The sequence below is a fragment of the Helicoverpa zea genome, chromosome 8 (assembly GCF_022581195.2).
Source record: "Helicoverpa zea isolate HzStark_Cry1AcR chromosome 8, ilHelZeax1.1, whole genome shotgun sequence".
Classification (NCBI taxonomy): Eukaryota; Metazoa; Arthropoda; class Insecta; order Lepidoptera; family Noctuidae; genus Helicoverpa; species Helicoverpa zea.
In genome coordinates this window covers 8581829-8595768 of record NC_061459.1, presented here as the reverse complement: position 1 = coordinate 8595768, position 13940 = coordinate 8581829, and the positions used below count along the sequence as shown (strand labels likewise).

Here is a 13940-nt window from a genome sequence, read left to right as displayed (position 1 = left end):
GCAGTGGATTCGTCACGAGTGAATGAATACCCCTTTGAATAATATCTGTTTTACACTTCACGATTTCTGTAAGAAAATTCGACGATGCGATTGATCAATGCGTTTTGTGGTAGATAGAATATTACCTATAGTGATACACAAAAGTTCAACTAGATACTCTGTCCTGAGTAGATATTCCCAAAAAAAAAATACTGGGCGTAGGTAACTGAAAAAAAGATGAATTGAAGATGGCTTTACAAAAGAGGGTATGGTACTTAATAAAATGTGTAGGTACCTGATGGATTTGCATTTTCGTAAGTTTTGAAATGTTCCGTATTAGGTATCTCAAACTGTAGGTAAACCCATTATTGAATTAACAATTCATATTTACCTACAACCACTAACCCCTTTCAAACATCGAGTTCACCGTAGTTCGGATCGTACCCGAATCGTGTCTTTTAAATGTCGCGTCGCGTCTAACTTGCTCATCTAAACCGAGTTGTCGGGGAATCGGTAACAAAACGGCCATCCAGCCAAGTTCAGACAATAAACAGTCGCAGATAACGGAGAGAGTTGCGTTTGCGTTCATTGTTGGAGCAACTTTGTGGGCGACGAGCCGACTGCTTAGAAAATAAGCTTCTGATACCACGATTTGTGAAGTAAAGTGCTGGGAGAGAATTGTCGTACCTACTGCTGGTACACCTTCCTTTGTTTTCGTAGATAGAGGATTTATAATTTTTAAATGAATTCTGCTGTAGGTAGCTGTTCATTTTGTGAAGTGGAATAAAGTTCTTATCAAGAAAAAATAGCAGCTCTCAAATAAATCTGCATTCCATAGAGTTACTCTAACAAAGTAAAAAAGTAATGGTTAAGAGAGAAAATGTATTTAACATTTGAAACACATCAAAAGGAACTCAACCCCTTTCTTTGTCTAAACACAATTTGTATGCAATTATACAAAGCTAAGCTCTATCAGATGAAAACTAACAAGAAAATGCCGAACCCCATCCCGTTGTGGACCATTGAAAGTTCGTTAAAGTAATGTCACTCTATCTCGTCCCCTCACGAGACAAATGAGACGACATTACTTTTATTAACGAGACAGAAAGAGAAGGGAAAGCCTAGATAATACCCTATAATCACAGTTTTGTTTTCCAATCGGTGCTAACGATTATTGGCGTGTTATTCGGGAGCCATTTTGAAATTGCTTTAGTGTTAAGACAAGTCGTTAGCAAGTACAATAAAAAGTGAGGGCTCGGTGATTAGTTTGAAGGTGATTAGGTACTTACCCTTGTTGCTTTGGGAGCAGTTTTCCTTTTCCCCGAGAAGTAAATTTTAACTTCGATGTCGATGTTTGTTTTTGAGGAAATAAATAATGATGCGTAGTAAGTACCTATAGAGTAAAGAGTTTTTGGGTGGGAACTTTAACCTTACTGTAACCTGATGGTAATTTTAATACCAATTAATAGAAATGAAATAAAATCCTTCCTTTTTTGTATTTATTGCGGGTCTTTGTTACCATCTCACTTACGTACCAGACGCACTTAGGAGCCCACTTATATTACAATACAAAAATATTACCCTGCAATTGAAACTACCAAAACTCAGTAACCAAAAACAAAGGATTATTTAAACCGAGTACTCTCTTAATTAATTCAACAAGGCGAGATAAACTAAATACAGCGACTATTCGTTGCACTTACAACACAAAGGGACAGGTTTGATATTTTTTAAATTGCAGATTGGCTGCTAATATGCATATCCCTTTAGATTCACTTATCATTTACCTAGGTAGTTAAAATAATCAACATCAAACCAAACTTAGTCGATGATTTTCATACAAATCTATGAAAATGGATTTCACAGGCCGACTTAATAATTGTCCCGATATATATTTTTTGACAAACATAGGATATTTTTAAATATAATTTATGCACAAACGCTTCAGTTCGGGAAATAAAATTACGTTATAAAATGTTTCATCTGTATTCTAAATATTCCCCATATGGCGTACCTAATCCGGGGTCCAGCTAAGCTTTTCAAAATAAATTACCCCATTCTGAAAACAACTGAATTATCCAGAGAAAAAATATAAAAACAAGCAACTCTTTATTTCGGATGCACGCTGGTCTAATCCAATTTTAAAATGTTGCCCAGACCATACATATTATAAAACGAGACTTTGTCCGGAGCTTAACGTTTAAATTAGTTTATCCCCCTAAAGCGGAACCGCGGCTAAGGGTTGCAAAATTTAAATTACAAATAAAAGCACTGAAAAATATCTACGAGTAGGTAGTGGCTCAATAACGATGTCTTTTAATTAAAACGGAAGAGGTAATAAAACGACTTAATTCGGAATTATGGTTGAAATTATCGTGAAAGACACCCAAGAGTTTTGTGAATTTTGCAAGAGTTCACGCCGCAGCGAGCAAATTGTGGAGCCGTCGAGGTAGCACAAATGACTTCTTGACTTACGCTATTAAAATTTATTGGCCACTTATTTAATAAATAATGCTTCTTTTCCACTCTTACCTGAATATGATATGGCTAAAAATGGGTGTGGTGCAAATAAGTTTAGACGGCTAACACAAAATATTTTCGAGAAGAGGCCAACAATAATAATTTCCGTTACTGCTAAGTACCTATGTTTTATGAAACAAGAACTATTTGCTTATAACAAATGAGCGTGCAAATAGACACCATCAAAATCCTATAAAGGCGATTATCATAAGTTACGGTATAAAGGCACAGTTTAGCCCCGGACCAGTGACACCGATTTAGCACGCTCCCGGAGCCGTCACGGTCGAAAGCCCGGCGCCCTCAACCGTGCCGCATGTAGCATATTGAAATACTCCGCCCGGCTGACCGTCCGTCCGTCACGTAGCAACTGCCCCGAGGAATCCCTTCAAAGTGATACCTATTTGACTTCCACGCTTCACTGTAAATCTGTCAATACTCATATTTTAATATCTGCATATCCCGAATTTTCGGCTCTTATAAAGGTAGAAATGAAATACCGAACCTTCTACGAAATGTATATTTTTCCGTAGGCAGTAAATACATTTTCACTTTTTACACGTTTATGGAAAATGTTATTCCTACTTGCATACTTAAACTCGGAATAAATAAAATCTTTATGAATAATTTACCCACCACCTATTTCCCAAGGTCCCAAGACCACAAGTTGTTTTCGTTTTAAAACGTAAGAATTCATTGAATTGCTGACTTTGAATTAATTTAGGACATTCCAACCTTATAGCTAGCTATACAATTACAATTATCTATTTCAGGAACACAACATTACTGAAAAGTAAACTACTTATACAGAAGCTGAAAATAATACAAATTATTTTATGAGTATCTGTAGAAAGCAATGGTTCATAAGTATTTCCCTCACGTTTATTGTCTTCGATAATTGTAAACTAATCTATTAATTTTGCTGGCTTCCATCGCGCCCTCTCGGGTTACTGGAACATTATAATAGGTATCGTCGTAACTAGCGTATCGATGACTGCTCGGCTTGAAATCCAGTTGAAGGTAATCCCCCTCCTCTTTTCTCAATTGACCCTTATCTTTACCATCGTATCTCGGGTCCTCATAGATAGTTATAGTTTGCTTTCTATGCGCAACTACGGGTGCGTTCTTCGGGATTTCCGCTACAGGGTTTGCTCGTGATTCGTCGTAGCCATAGCCGTAACCATGATTGGGACCATAACCGTATCCACCTTCATGGCGAATGCCTCTATCATCATAATATCCGGGACCACCGTAATCTCTTTCCCAGCCAGGATCTCTCTGCCAACCAGGATCCCGCTGCCAACCAGGGTCTCTCTGCCAACCAGGATCTCTCTGCCAGCCAGGGTCTCTTTCCCAACCTGGATCTCTTTCCCAACCTGGGTCTCGTTGCCATCCGGGGCGTTCCCAGCCTCTTTTGTCTTCCCACTTCTGCCAGTCCCACCCAGGATCGTGATGGTGATGAACTTCAGGAGCTTGATACTCATGCCGATCCCTAATGTGATCTCTAGCGTGATTGTTGTGGGTATTGCGATACTTATTGTGATTCAGCTGGTCGTCTAAGTAGTATTTTTTACCGTAGTCTTGATGACCATGCTGCTTTACTCCAGAGTCGCCGTATCTGTTGTAACCCCCACCGTTATAATTGTCTCGAACGTATTCCTGGCCGTTGTTGTGGGATCCATGATAACTTCTTCCACCTTGGTTGTCGTGTTTATTCAATCTGCTATTATACGCGGCTTGATCGCCTTCATCATTAAAGTCGTCAAAAAAGGTACTTTTATTGGATGACTCGTCTTTATGATAAGAATTTTGGAATCCTTGCTTGTGATGTCCCTTCTTGTGGCCTCTCTTATAGCCCGTAGCTTCACTGTCCTCAGCTTTGTCATGTTTGCTGTTGTAGCCTTTATAAGCATCACTCTCTGAAGCTGATTTCGTATCATGTTCCTTCTTCAAATATTTTGCTTCGTCATTAGCTTTTGAATACTGGTTCTTGTGGTTGTCATTCAGCTGACTTTCTTCTTGGTGTATTTTTTCACCTTTCTGCTTGTCATGTTTAATGGACTCCACTCCTTCATCGTGTGCTATATCCTTCAAGTGTTCTTCCAAAGCGTCTTTGATTGTCGAGCCATTGACTGTTGATATAAGTAAGAGCACAATAACTATCAAACTAAAATAGTATTTATACCGGGGCACCATTGCTATGCATCTGCGATAGATGTTGTCAGTAAAACGGTACAACTTATAATAGGCGGGGTTTGAATGGTATAAAGAGTTTTATATCGATGAAAATCGTGTTGAGCTTCACGGTGTATCAGGGCACAATGACAGGAACCACAGAAGCTGTTGTGGGAACAATGAGTCAAACGAGAGGCTGGCGCGTCCATGACATGACATTATGGAACTAGAAGCACGCTCACGTTCTGTAGGACAAACCGATCGAGGTCAATGGAATCCAAACGGGACGTTGACTAGAAGGTCATTGAATCATCCCATTTTTTTGGGTCCATTCTGCGTAAGTAGGTACCTAGTTAGTGATATTTTCATTACAATGGCATAGGTAACTGTTCTGTAAGCAATAATGTAGTGGCTATCCATAATGGTTGATGTTTCCGTATTACATAGGGTTTTTATTCAAACGCGAGACTTAATTTAGCTACCTACTATCAGGAAGGGATGAAGCCCTGAAGAAAGGTTGTGAGGCTATGAGCACATCCAACCAATAGCTATGGTTGAAAATTCACATACAATCACTTTCTCACAACTGGCAGGTAGGAACGTACTCATGCGGGAGAACGTAGAAGGAGTATTTATGGGTAGTAAATGAGGAGTATATAGGGATAATACATAAAGAAGTAGATATATAATGGAGTAGGTACCTACATAGGGACATAGGAAGGAGTAACTATATAAAGGTAAGGAGTATGTATCGGTATTACATAAAGCAAGTATAGGTATTACGGAATATTTTAAAGGAGTATGTAATGGAAGTACATAAAAGAGAACATCTACATATACTAATATTATAAAGAGGAAAACTTTGTTTGTTTGGTTGTAATGGATAAACTCAAAAACTACTGGACCGATTTTAAATATTCTTTCACCATTAGAAAGCTATATTATCTGCGAGTAACATAGGCTATATTTTATCACGGTGCGAGCCGCGGAAACCGCGGGAAAACGGCAGGTACCTACGTTGATAAATTTAAACGTGCCAAGAACAAGACGCCTAAAGCGAGCTAGCTTGGATAACCTCTACGGATTGGGGCACGCAAGAATGTAAGTACTCTACTTCTACTTCGGCTATCCGAGAGAATTTAGATATTAATCGCAAATGGCACCTTTTAAACAAATATTTTTTTGGCTCAGTGAAATGTTATGTTACTAAATGATGAACCTATGAATAGTTAGTGAAATGTAATTACCTAACTTGTAACTATGTATGTAAGAAAATCTAGGAATCTTAATTTTACCCACTTCCCGGCCTTCGATTAGGATGAAATTTTGCACACGCTCTGAGTTCTGATGACAGTACATGAATAGCGTGTTTTTAAGTTTTTTAAACTATTAGGGCCTTACTACAAAAACTTTAAACCCTGGTTTACACTTGTCTAATAAAATTTTGGCTGCAAAATGAACCATATGTCAACGTCATAATTTGACATTTTTTTAGACAAGGCATAAACTGACGTTTAAAAGTTTTTGTGGTAAGACGGTTAATTTCTGATATTTATTATGATTAGTGTTTAAGAAGTAGGTTCCTCATCCCATTACCACTACAAGGTTTGTAAAAAAAATAATAGCCATGTTTTTCCTTTTAAATTTATTTATACCAATGTTAAAACAGTTCACAAATATACATAAATACTATAATGGATTAAGTTCTATTTATTGTTGTTAACTTAAGATTTTGTAGGTCTATAATAAATTACTACATCCTGTATTTTATTAAAACAGAAATAAGTTATGTATAATTTAACATATTCATGAAATAAATAGTTAATACCATCAGAATTTTTGGAAAATTCGCAATACTATGTGATACCTATTCTATCTTTAGAACAAATAAATAGGCTAGAAATATTTATTATCATAGGTCGGTGCTCAAACAGTTCAGTGTGATTGCGACCGAAATGAAATTTAATAAGCCTATAATATTCATATCCCGCTATATACTGCTGTATAAATATTTAATATTAAATCATTATCATGTTTTGTAGGTATATCGCTCGGAGATAATGTGGTATCAAAAATTTGCACGAAGCAAGCTTCGTTTCTTTGCATGAAATTTATTGAAAATTATAACAAAGAATATTTCACACCTTAAATGCTTAAAACCGGACAGAATATTCAGTTTAGCTAAAAAAACCCCGAAGTCTTACTAACATATTTAAGAAATACCAATGCTGGAGTTGAATAAATACTAAAATGCGTAATCTGGAAAAACAAAGCACACGTTAGCTAAAGTAACATTGACACAGAGTCGAAAATTCGTGTCGCCTTTGTTTTATCTATTGCCCCACAAATTTGAACATTACGCAACGGTGTTAGAGCTTAAAATGCTGTGATTATGCAGCATCAAATTGAATTCGATCCTGTTCAATGCACTTTAGCTTTATAATATAATATTGTAAGTATTAAAAGAATACAAATATACTTTTGTTTATATCTAAAGAATTGTGACAGCTGACTATCAACTTCAATGTAGCACAAAATAAATTCAGAAACTTATCACGGAGGTCACTATTTGTGTTATTAAAATACAAAACTGGGTTATGTAGGAATCATTAAAAATGTACTGTTTAGTTAGAGCTACGCAGAGCCGTTGATTTCGTTGACATTCAAGGCCGCGATTCTGGTCTTCAAGTCTTCAACGAGTTTGTCTCTCGGTACTTCGTCTTCCTGCCTGGTAGTAATGTTTCTGACTTTCACGACCCCACGTTTGAGTTCCGACTCGCCTAACACAACGGCTATGGGAATTCCGTTCTCTTCGCAATGCTGTAGCTGGGTCAGCATTTTAGGGTTCTTCTTGTAAGATTGCTCAGTCTAAAATAGAACAGATTGATTATTTAATAGTATAACAATAGGTCTCCAGCAAGGATAATTAAATGTTATGTTAAACATAATAGTTTATAAAAAACAAGTTGTTGTCATCATGATGATGTTGATTCTAGACAATCCCAGCTTTGGCATAGTAATTTTTATACATAAACCTTCGTCATCAATCGATTGTTGTTTTTACATTTGTCACGAAGAGAAACTAAAGAACTTTCTTTATACTAGATATATACGTAGTTGTACTAATATTCCCATTACCTTAATCCCAGCATTCCACAGCTCGGCGCAGATCTTCATGCGCTCCTCGAGGAAGTTCTTCTGCGCGGACGCGACGTACACGTCCACGTCGCTCGTGCGCACGCTGATGTCGCCGGCCGCTAGCCTCGCCTCTAACACGGAGAATATGCGCTCCACGCCGATACTTACTCCTACGCACGCCACCTGGAAGTAATATTTAGTGTTATTTTGTTTATTTTTGTACATACACGATAGTGAAACACAACAGGAAAGAAAGAACTAACAAAGGTAATTCTGAATTGTAAGTCTAATATACGTAGAGGAAATATAAATTAAATACTTTCTCATCTTTACTAGTTCCTTCTTATAATATGTTCTGTAAAGCTTTATAGCGATAAAACAATCCAGGTGCATGTAGCAGTGACGGATCTATTGTAGTGGACACTGTTGGTATACCCATAACCCTGATATACTCGTGACATCACACTTATTTATTCTCTTTATGTTCTCTCCTATATACACCTTTATGTATTCCCTTGTATACTCATATACTTTATTTTATTTACTTCCCATGTAATAATTTTTAGACTTATTTATTCCTCTTTTGCGAACTTTTCTGTTAAATATATAATTGACAACTATCCAACCAAAACAAAAATCTTTCGTTTACAGTTTGGCGTTATTCATAATTAGCCATTGTCGGCAACCGTCACGCATAGAACAATAACATCAATTCCTAAATTAATCACGACGCATAAAATTACTAACGCTTGAACGAACATATCTTAAATTATTCACAAAAACTGCATTATCAATGGTAATCATAATAGAGGATGTCATTACAATTTTGCATGAAGTAAAAATTTATTAGTATTTTAAGTGTGTCTGACGTTCCAAGTTTTCTTATTATCTTACTATTTTTTTTTCATTTTTTATTTTTTTCATATGTATTCCAATGGTTCGGGACAACTGGATGTCTGGAAAGTTATTTCCAGAATCTCTTTTTATTTAACGCTACTTATTTACACAAAAAAAACAGACATAATCGCATTAGCATTATAATTTCTGCAAGGACACATTGATAGCAAAACCAAAAGGCAAAAATGCATTAAACCTTTATGTAAATGAAAAAACGCGTTAACAGGCAATTAGCTAACAATTACGTAGACAATTAATTTCATTAGCCGCTATTACGCAACTTTGTTGCTAAAAGGGTATTGTGTAGTGTTGTTACATATACACGTAATAAGAATACAATGCAAAAACAAAATTATGCGTATATTTTGTACTGTGTTAACATTTTTAAACCATCATTATTTAAGACGGCAATCTTTATGGATAGCCTAGGCCTACCAAAATGAATAGAATTAGGTATTTGTTTGTATTTCTGCGCAACAGCTGTGGAATAAATTGGTTTCAAAACGTTTGTAAAACTTCACCTAAGTTTTTTTTATGCTAATGTAGGAACACTTTACCTGTTTATTCTTCGAGTCGAACATTCCAACGAGATTATCGTATCTCCCTCCTCCCGCGATCGACCCGACAGTTTGCTCCTCATTGCCAATTTTAATTGGTTCTGAAAGGAAACACACAATCTGCTCTCAATAATAAGTCGACAATCATTATAATTGGCATAGCCAAAGTGTGTTGATTAAATCAATTTAGTACCAACAGTTAGTAATTAAAAGGGTTGTCGGTCAGAACCAATGAAGCAAGGATCAATTTCGAAAACGTGATGCTGATGTTTTTGATGAACATGGCTGAACACAGTGAGGTCAATCAAAGAAAACCGCGTTTTACATTTAAAGTTTCTAGTAATTAAAGTAAAAGCACCTACTTTTACTGACGAGAATATTTTTTGCAGCGTCTGTCAATTACTGTGTCAAAATATAAATATTAACTTAAAACCAAAACCACTTACGCGTCAACACGGCTTCATAAATAACACCAGTATAATAATCCAATCCTCTGGCAAGACTGAGATCAAACAATATCTTATCCTTTATACCAAACAATTCACAATATTCCAACAGCAGTTTAATTCCTTGTAAGCCTTCCACTGCTGCTTTAGTTTTGGACAGTTTCTCGTCTTGCAGTAGCTTGTCGGCAAGCTCTACGCTGCCGTTCAAACGAACGTATTCTCCTATCCTGTCTGCTGCGTCGGGTGATATGCCCTTCTCATTTATCATTTCCGTTCTTACTTCCTCCCATGGCGACTGGAAAAGTGAGTGATTATGTTTAGTTTAAGTATAATAGAGCAACTAGAGGCTCTTAACCTAATGTTGATTCTTAAGTTGAAGATCTACGTTATACCCAATCCCCATAAAATGTAAAATTAAAGATTTTACATTGACATTTTACATACATAATTTTTACCAGAAATAGCAACACAAGTTACTACTGATATAATGTAGTAGGTATCAACCACACATTATTAAGTGCTTCTTAGTAAAGCTCAACCCCTCTAACTGCGGATTTCAGTAACATACGTAGTAAGTAGTATTAAAATTCGCCTTTTCTACATCTACTTTAGTGTTCTTAAACTTACCTTGTCTAATTTATCAACCGTGGAACATGTAGTTCTGAACTTATCGGCGGGAACGCCGCAAGCTTCAAACATGCCGTCGAGCAGTCGCCTATGATTCACCTTCAATACATACGTGCCGATCTGAAGAGCATCAAGTATCTCTGTCACTACCTTCAGACATTCTGCATCGGGCACCATAGGGTCATACTGACCAGCAATGTCGAAATCCTGTAAAAAATAAAATCATAATAGGTATATTATTTATTTTCCAATAAGTGTGTATTGGCTTGTTATCTGTCTGTTTAGTTAGCTATATTTTAGTATAACATCCTTGGCAGTTGTTACGTTTAGTCAGAAACTAGTAAGTTCAGTTATTCCAAGGGGTATTGGGTTGCCTGGATAACTGGGTTGAGGAAGTCAGACAGGCAGTCGCTCCATGTAAAACACTGGTACTCAGCTGCATCCGGTTAGACTTTAAGCCAACCCCAACATAGTTGAGAAAAGGCTCGGAAGATGATGTGTATTCACAAGTTATATGATTGCATTGTGTTACTAAAAGCCAAGAAGATGAAAATATTTTTTCTTACTTTTCTATCTTATTATTTAACAAATGAAACTTACACATTGATAGAACTCCCTATATCTGCCTCTGGTCATCGCAGGGTTATCGCGCCGATACACCTTAGCAATGTGGTACCTCTTCAATGTGTTAATCTTGTTCATCGCTAAGTACCGCGCCAGTGGGACTGTCAAGTCATATCTGAGAGACAGAATCTCACCTCCTTGGTCTTTTAAGTCATAGATAAGTTTGGAGTCCTCTCCATATTTGCCAGTCAATACTTCCTAAAAATAATAATATAAAAATCATTAAAATGATGATTAGAGCTAATACATAGTTTTATAGACCTCCAAGCTCCATTGTTATAAATAAATATAGTTTCAATCATTTGCTTCCTTTATGCTTCACTACATAGTATAAAACAAAGTCGCTTTGCTGTCCCTATGTCCTTTTGTATGCATAAATCTTTAAAACTACACAACCAATTTTATTATATAGATAGTGATTAAAGAAGAAGATTTATATGTATAATAACATACATTAAATACTAGGGAAATACTGTTATCCCATGCGAAGCCGGAGCGGGTCGCTAGTTACAAATAAATCAGTTACAAGTGAAGCTTATACAACAATTTTATTATGTTGAAAGGTTGTAAAATATGTAACTGTATAACTAATAAAAGTGAATAACAGTGGTAATATTTCTCTTTGATACTTATGTAAAAAAAATAATTACCTTCAATTCAAACACAGGTGTATCAATACACTCAGCGCCGTGTCTTTTGAATACTGAAATAATCTTTTCTAGTACTCCATTTCTTATGCTCATTTGTTGTGGGTTGTAATCCCTTGTACCCTTAGGTGTTTTGAGGGTAAACTTCTGAGGAGCAGCATCTTCGGGAGCCAGCTGAGCCTTCAATGCCAATAACTTTGCTACTTCCTCTTGAATCTGAAAAAATAATGAAATTATTTTATATGTTTGAATGTAAGATATTTAAATTAGGTGCGTAATGAACAAAGGGGTAACATTTAACTTTTTGTTTCATTCCAGAAGAATAAATAAATTCTGATTATAATAAAAAAGGTTGCTTAAAACCCCTAAAACAATTAGCTAATTACTGAAATAAAGTAAGAAAGCAGTAAGTAGGCCACCAATACCTTGCACTGAGATGATGTTGCAATACATTTTGTGAAATTCGTGCTCAGTACTGAATTGTGTAATCGCATCACAATTGAGTGGTTCTTTAAGAACCTTAACACTTTGAAAGACATGCTTCACTAGTTTTAATTCTCCACAATTTCAAGCACTATGATATCTCGTCACCACAGCATTACTTTGTACCAACCGGAAAAAGAAAACATTTTTGTGTCAGGAAATATGAAAATTTACAGTTCAAGAGTCATGAACACGGAAGAGGTTGTGGTGACGAAACAAACATATGTGGAGATTCAATTTCTACTCAAGGGTGTAATACAATAAGGTGATGGTCCACACAACATATGCCCAGCTTACGTACAAACAAAGCATCAAAACTACAACAGTCTGAGAACTCATGAACACACCTGCTGATCAAGTGTTGAGCCATCTTTCTCTCTTTGTAACACTTTGGGAGGATTCAATTTAGGCAACAACGATACTTCAGAGTCACTGAAACTCCGCATATGGTACCACCACCTCTTGATGTGTTTGTATTTGTTAAAATCTATATTATTTCCTAAGTCATTCTTCAGTTCTATGTCACAATAACTGGGGTTATAGCCACAAATATAACTGTACTGACATAAGTGTTTATCAATCTCTGGTAAGTCGTAGGGTGAACTATTATTCTTCTTAGCCTATAATTAATACAATTCACATTTACTTTAAAGTCTGATGCAATACAGAAACAATGCATCAATATGGTAAATGCACGCTCTCAAAGATTTATCTCAATTCACTTACCTTTTCACTTGATTCTTTTGCAGCTTTTAATTTCCTTACGAGATCGCCTTGTTCTTTTATTTTTAAAACTATAGTTTCTTGGTTATCTGCCATAGCTTAAACTTGAACTTAAATTTATCACAAAGGTCTATCCAGTCAAGGCTTCCGAGTAAAAGTGTCTGTTGAGTAGTTGCTAAGAAGTAATTACAGGGCCTCAGTTCTAAGTTGCATGCCTTTCATTTTACAATCAGCAAATCGCAACCGAGCTTGTACCTGTACACCTTACCAATTGGAGGTTATACGACATGACATAGAATACCTTATTGCTGAAAGCACAAAATTATGATGTTTCTCTTTTTCTCCCACAGTCTTTCAATTAATCTATCCCTTTTGTTTATCCCATGAGTAGTTAACATATTGAAAGAATTTTTAGCTGGACCGCAATCTGTCATTCATTCAGTTGACAGACTTGACACAACTTGACACGAAGTATGACACCTCCGTCGCCGTGTCAGTTTTAACCATGCATCTATTTTTCTCTTTACTGGACTGGATGCTAAACAAACATGATTAAGTAACACAGCAAGAAACTCGCGGAAAACCGTAACCCTTCTTGGATGTCAGGTAAATAGCCCACTAAACATTTTTCTAATACTTTTTTTTACAGATTTTTAATGGCTTACACTTACAAATCTTTTCAACCAGTGGTTAGTGGTTTCCAGTCAGTCAAGATCATAGATAAAATATTACTAAACAAGATTGCGCACGCTCAAAATATATATTTACGAAAATGAACTCTATTCTAACGCAATAAGGTACTAAATTGGTTGCATAATACACAGAGGCAAATCCGAGCCGAGAGGGATAGTTCGAACGGAGGCTGTTTGTCTCTTTCTAACACCTTGCCAGCATAAAAAAATGTTGTGATCAAAAGAATTGTCTTCCCAAAAACAATTGAATCACTTATATTTTTATCTTATTTTAACAATTGTAAGTCAACAAATTAATAACAATCGCATTAATTTATTCGTATTTATTATTAAAACATAAACAACATAAATTTTTATTTTGCTTTTTTTTTATTTTCTAGCGGTAACCCTGAACATTCTTGGCGCGTAATCAGCATTTAAAATTTTGTTTATTTT

At 36.0% G+C, this 13940-nt stretch overlaps 1 protein-coding gene across 3 annotated transcripts; it reads right to left on the bottom strand.

Annotated features, from left to right (window-relative positions):
* Window positions 1-6301: 6301 nt before the first annotated feature.
* LOC124632263 (histidine--tRNA ligase, cytoplasmic) lies at window positions 6302-13145 on the bottom strand. 3 transcript variants are annotated; one of them, XM_047167031.1, is made up of 9 exons: window positions 12817-13145; window positions 12438-12710; window positions 11611-11823; window positions 10937-11158; window positions 10337-10543; window positions 9710-10004; window positions 9264-9364; window positions 7810-7992; window positions 6302-7539 (listed from the first exon to the last, which is right to left on the bottom strand). In XM_047167031.1, the coding sequence occupies exons 1-9, from the start codon at window positions 12907-12909 to the stop codon at window positions 7306-7308; spliced, it is 1821 nt and encodes a 606-aa protein (XP_047022987.1). In that variant the 5' UTR covers window positions 12910-13145; the 3' UTR covers window positions 6302-7305. The 3 variants fall into 3 exon arrangements, with proteins under 3 accessions (XP_047022987.1, XP_047022988.1, XP_047022989.1); XM_047167032.1 differs by lacking the exon at window positions 12438-12710 and adding an exon at window positions 12033-12208 and having other exon boundaries at window positions 12817-13129; XM_047167033.1 differs by lacking the exon at window positions 12438-12710 and having other exon boundaries at window positions 12817-13126.
* Window positions 13146-13940: the final 795 nt, after the last annotated feature.

Coding starts and splice junctions, on each gene's coding strand:
- LOC124632263 (XM_047167031.1), bottom strand. CDS start 12,909: ATGGCAGATAACCAAGAAACTATAGTTTTAAAAATAAAAGAACAAGGC. Junction 12,711..12,816: donor CAAAAGAATCAAGTGAAAAG/GTAAGTGAATTG, acceptor TATTAATTATAG/GCTAAGAAGAATAATAGTTC. Junction 9,365..9,709: donor TTATGAAGCCGTGTTGACGC/GTAAGTGGTTTT, acceptor GTTTCCTTTCAG/AACCAATTAAAATTGGCAAT.